Raw genomic sequence first — 5,954 nt, 5'->3', positions numbered from 1 at the left:
CTAGTCCAATCAGAAAATGTTTTCTAGGCTTTCGAGGCGGCAAAAGCGTAATAAAGACTGTAAATAAATAATTTAAAAAAATAATATAATATTCATTACGTACGTGAACAGATTTGTGCAAGATATAGTAAAATATGTAATATTAAATATGCTTGCTCGAGTGATATGGTATAAGAACATAAGCTTCTATTATACATGAATAAAATTTTATGCATGACTATTTGTAAAATCTGGTTGTGCATCAACCTGGTTAACAATATAACAAACAAGTAAAAATGGTCTTCGTAGCAAACATTGCGTCTCTCGAGCATAATACCTAACGTAGGATATGCTTGTTCGCGTCGTCCGCTACAAGAGCATACGCGCCTATTATATTCAAATAAAAATTTATGTACACTCATTTCGAAAATATGGCTGTGTAGCGACCTTCATAATAAAGTAAGGAACAAATAAATAATGACGTTCGTAGCAAACATTATCTCTCCAGCAGAATACCTAACCCAGTATATGGTTACATGAGCGGCGCGCTACAAGTTGCATACATGCATTTCATATTTCAATAAATATTTATTGAATACGCCTTTCTTCTAAAAAATCCTTGATACTAAATTAAGAAACAAATAAAAAATTGTTGTCGTAGCAAACATTGTGCCTATGAAGCAGAATATCTTTCCTACTATATGCTTACACGAGCGGCGCGCTACAAATTGCATACGCGCATATTATGTTTCAATAAATATTTATACGCATTATACGCGCATATTATTATCTAGGTCACTACAAAGCCAGATTTGAAAAGAAGAAAAGAAATGTATATAATTTTTATTGAAATTTACGTGTATGCAAGTTGTAGCGCGGCGCTCGTGTAATCATATACTAGGTTAGGTATTCTACTTGGGAGACGTAATATTTGCAATGAAATCTATTTTTTATTTGTTCCTTACATTATTAACGAGGTCATTACATCGCCAGATTTTTCAGAAGAAGTGCGTATAAATATTTTTTGAAATATAATAGACGTGTATGTGACTTGTAGCGCACCACTCGTGTAAGCATATAGTAGAAAAGATATTCTGCTTCATAGACGCAATGTTTGCTACAACAACAATTTTTTATTTGTTCCTTATATTAGTATCGAGGTCACTACAGGGCCAGATTTCTCAGAAAAAATGCATAAAATATTTATTGAAATATAATATGCGCATATGCAACTTGTAGCGCGCCGCTTGTGTAATCATATACTAGATTAGATATTCTGCTTTAGAGACGCAATGTTTGCAAGGAAATCTATTTTTTATTTATTCTTTACGTTATTAACAAGGTCATTACACCGCCAGATTTTTCAAAAGAAATGCGTATAAATATTTTTTAAAATATAAATCGAGTTTTTTAATTCATCAATGGATCCATCGCATGTGTGTGATGCGCAAATGCAACGTTTCGCTGTATTTAAGCCCATTCTACAATTGCGTAAGCGTAGTCGTGAACGTAAGAGTCAACCAATCCGAATGTTTTATTCACTGATTGCTTTATTCTGATTGGTGTCGTAATCACTTACAACCTCTTACAACCACGTTCACGCAATTGTAGAATGGGCTTTACGCATCATGCAATGGATCCATCGATGAATTAAAAAACTTGCCCATAATAGTGGTCTGAGACCACTGGTTGCTCGAGGCGTTGCGAGCATTAAGTAGACCAAACCAACCAACCAAACGGTGTCGTAGTCACGAAACGAAAAAACGCCTTTATTGCATCAATTTTGTAGTTCAGCTGAAGAATAGATCATTAGTACTGTAACGTCCGGATCTATTTTAGAACATTAACAATATATTATTATAGACCGGGAGGCCGACTTGTCTGATTTCAGACATCACTAGATATTATATCCCTATGTTACTAGATGTAAGTACGTGCGCATATGCATATTCGCGAGCGTTAAAACATTATAATTAAAATGCCGAATGCTGCGTGCTGCTGGAGAGTCTCGAAATCGACGGATCTCGGATCGACCCAAAGAAACCGCTATCGCTCAGTGCGATAAGCCAACATAAACAGGAGCATGAAAGCTGAATCCTAAACACCACTCAGGACACCGACGCGGTGACATCATGCAAAGGAATGAATCTCTTCCCTCGCCATAACTCCATGGACCAATCGGAGAACGACTCTCAGCGACAAAGCGACGTATAAAAGCGCGCGCATTTGTAGAGAAGGCAATATATATAATTATTTTCTTCTCATAGTTAGTCTCTGGTAGCTTCATGTACTTATTCAGTATATTATACTTAGTCGTAAAATCCGACTGTGTTGCAATTACTTTTGCCTACCCTTCATATTTCAAACGTTGCGAAATCAAATTCTGAATCGCGGGCCGCATCAACCCGCGTGGTATCGGAACATCCGAGGCCGAGCCAGGAGAACAAGCACCGCTGACTTTTCGCCAGATTCATCAATCGTTTCGCCAGGCTCCCGAGACCCAGGGTAAACTCGGTGAAAAGCAGAGTGACCCAAAAGCGGAGCCATCACTCTGTTGACCGTCCACGTAAGTCACTGATTTCACTACTTTCAAATTTCCCTATATAGTTATCTATCGTGGACGTAACAGTACTGTAAACCGTAAAAAATGGCCAGTCATAATCAATTATTCTTGTAATAGTCGACTGTGATTTACCAATTTTTATGGTTTACGAGCTATTGAACGAGTTTTTTAATTCACACATGCGATGGATCCATCAATGAATTAAAAAACTTACTCATTGTAGACCAGGCTTTATTTAACCCTAAATTACGCAGTAAACTTAAGATGGCGGGTGGTATGATCAATAGGTTCAATTCGGCTCTTCAAAAACTAGAACAAACAATCCAGATACTTTTTGGACATGGATTTCCTCCAAGTAATTGAAAGTTAATATATGTACAAGTATGCCCAAATATTGTGGGAAGTCGTTATAAACAATTTAAGAAATATTTTAACTTTGCGTGTTTTTTAACCTCAATGAGCCGCGTGCAGTAACTTGTGTTTCCAAATGAGGAAATAGTATTAATTTTAATCAGATTTTAACCAAGTTCTTATTAAGTTAAAAAAGCGTTTTAATTTTTTATATATAGGACCATTATGCGCAATCGATTGCGATAACTTTTTGAGTGAACCAAAACCGGTTAACCGTCTCGGTAGCAAATCTTTAAAAGAAATTTTCGAAAACGGCATTTTGTGGGCAGTTCCAAAACACCGACGTAGTTTGGAACAAAGATATAAAAGAAAATTTGGGTTATTAAAATATGTGTGGAAGCCATTGATTGCAAAAACTAACATATTAATGTGTCTAAAATGTGGTCATCATTATGAAGCTAATCGCTTATGTGGTAAGTGTGCTACATGTTTAATACTAAAATACATTTTAATATTTTCAACATTCCTTTAACAACAATATTCTTTTACTACACAATATAGGACATTGTTATGAAAAAGTAAAACTTGAGACTAAGGAGATGCAAGATGCTATTCAAAAAGAATTAAAACTAAGCCCAGTAGAAGAGAACGTAATTGTATTATACGATGGAGAAAAGGATCAGAAAACAGATGAGTTCTGGAAGGTACTAAAACCATTGTTATATGTACATTGTAATAATAACTTCATAGAAGATAAATTTTAAATTTACTTATTCTTCTATCCAGAATCAAAGAATAGTAGAAATGCCAAAAAAAAGACCCTCATGGTTTCACCAGAACTTACTTGAACCAACAACACAGGAATCATCAGATAAAACGGATGTCAAACCTACAAATCTTGCATGAGGCATATTTAAAGTCAGATTTTAACAATTTGCAGTAAAAAATCAGAATATATATCTGTTGAACTGGGTTGAAATAATCATGAAAATTACTAGAGTGTTACTTTGTAAGTAGTGTTTTTACAAATAAATGCTGAATATATAAATATAAAATGGAAAGTCAAATCTGTAGTTTTGAAGAAAATAAATCAATATGCATTTCTTCAGTGTTTATTTAGGACAGTTTTCAAACTTGTAAATACTTTAACATAATACTATGTTAGTTATATTAATTAATTAATGTTTTAGTGATTAATAAATGAGATTTATGATCAAGTTCAAAGTTTTTGAAATTATGTGTTTAATAAAATCCATAAGATTTCTGATTTTTTGTATATTTATGTATTATGGTTTATTGCATTAAGTTTCATTTTTATATTGTTACCACTATTATTATCATAAAGTTATTTCTAATATAACAGAAAAAAACAAAAAAGGAGGAAAAAAGAATGTTAAGGGAGAAAATAAAAAGAACAAAGAAAATAAAACAGAAAATATTGATATAACATATAAATATGAAAATGTAACAAAGTATCACAAATACAACTTAAAGATGATATATAAAAGCAAATATAAAAATAAAAAATTATTTAAAACTCTTGACTCTTCGCCATGTCACCTCGATTTATGACATCAGAAATGAGAAAATTCATGCCCAAAATTCTCGCAAAGTGCATCAAAATAAAAAGTATATATCCAAAAAATGACATTTGCAATCGATTAAGCACACCTCTAAAATACTCCAAACACTTTCTTTTTGCCCTAAAAATTAATAAATAACCGTAAAATTGACATGACAAAATAATGAGGAAATATAAGTTAAATAGCAAACATATCACGTTAATTTTACGATTATATATTGATTGGAGTGAAAAGAGTGTTCAGGGTATTTTAGAGATGTGCTTAATTTACTGCAAATGTCATTTTTAAATATATTTTTTTATTTCAAAGTTTGCAGGAATTTTAAACATAAATTTTCTCATTTTTTGCATTAAACAAGAGTTCCACTAAGAGCTTTAAGAATATATATAAGTAAATTTTTAAAATTCGATTAAAATTCGACAAAGTCGATACATGTACGAAATATTCATTAGCCAAAATACAAAGTCAATTGATACAACTGAATTTTCCACAATACATTCTATGACGCTCTACATAGAGTAGAATATTTATTGTTTTTTGTTTAATTGGAAAACAGATGTTTCTTAATTCACTGACCATTTATTATTATAAAAATAGATACACTTTTTGTGCATTGTATATGTAGTAGTTCTTTGCTTCATCCTGTTTTATTGTATCGTTTTATTTATTAACTTACGTATATCTTGTGTGCCTACTATTTGTTTTGTAATCTATTTTGTAAATCTAATAAAAACATAGATCTTGTATGTACGCGTAAAAATCCTAAAAGGACAATCGCGTATAATACGCTATCTGGACGTGTCAAATTGTTCTACGTGCGAAAATCAGTGCACGAGTTCAAAACCATCTACTGATAGCTCCTTTGTAAAGTGACTTAATACATGTTCGTGGAACTCCGCAAACGAAACGGACTTTCCGTACATATTTCCACATAACGGACATATATTGCTGTCCATGTCCGAATTATCGGAGTGGTTAGTGCACTTTTCCATCGAAATGCTGGGTGTCATAAGACTAGTCTGAGTAGCTCCATGTTCCTTGAAGCTGTCATCAGAATCGGATTGCGTACCCGTTTGGCACATTTTTTTATTAGCATTCTTTCGACAATTATTACATGTTGCCCCTGAGAAACATATATTCGTCTTTATGTCTTTTGACGATCTTATAAAAAGAACTTTATTGTCGAAATTACCAATGATTAAAGCTCCTGGCCCCTCACATTGTCTATCTCTTTTTAATGACGTTAGAAGCGAGAAAATGCATGCTTAAAAATTTTTGCGAAAACGTTAAAATAAAAATATATATCCATAAAGTAACACTTGCAATCGATTAAACAAATTTATAAAATATTTGCACTTCACTTTTGCTCTAACAATCAATAATTTGTCGTAAATTAACGTGTCATACAATTCATCTTCTTAACCTATTTCTTCGCCTATTTCTATTCAGATTAATTTATAATAAAGTATTGATTGTTA

General features: G+C 32.6%; 1 protein-coding gene across 1 annotated transcript; it reads left to right on the top strand.

Annotated features, from left to right (window-relative positions):
* The first annotated feature begins 2,752 nt into the window (after positions 1-2,752).
* On the top strand, positions 2,753-3,996 carry LOC116842124 (39S ribosomal protein L32, mitochondrial). Its single transcript, XM_032810870.1, has 4 exons — positions 2,753-2,897; positions 3,112-3,366; positions 3,455-3,597; positions 3,680-3,996. The coding sequence occupies exons 1-4, from the start codon at positions 2,807-2,809 to the stop codon at positions 3,797-3,799; spliced, it is 609 nt and encodes a 202-aa protein (XP_032666761.1). The 5' UTR covers positions 2,753-2,806; the 3' UTR covers positions 3,800-3,996.
* Positions 3,997-5,954: the final 1,958 nt, after the last annotated feature.

Source organism: Odontomachus brunneus, unplaced genomic scaffold, assembly GCF_010583005.1.
Source record: "Odontomachus brunneus isolate Ranch 3 - 2012 unplaced genomic scaffold, Obru_v1 Obru_scaffold_021, whole genome shotgun sequence".
Classification (NCBI taxonomy): domain Eukaryota; kingdom Metazoa; phylum Arthropoda; class Insecta; order Hymenoptera; family Formicidae; genus Odontomachus; species Odontomachus brunneus.
This window is presented reverse-complemented; position numbering and strand designations above follow the sequence as displayed.

What these genes read in the sequence shown, in the direction of transcription:
- LOC116842124 (XM_032810870.1), top strand. Translation starts at nt 2,807, where the DNA reads ATGGCGGGTGGTATGATCAATAGGTTCAATTCGGCTCTTCAAAAACTA. An exon ending in TGGACATGGATTTCCTCCAA is followed by an intron (nt 2,898 to 3,111) that starts GTAATTGAAAGT and finishes TTTTATATATAG; the next exon opens with GACCATTATGCGCAATCGAT. An exon ending in TGAAGCTAATCGCTTATGTG is followed by an intron (nt 3,367 to 3,454) that starts GTAAGTGTGCTA and finishes TACACAATATAG; the next exon opens with GACATTGTTATGAAAAAGTA.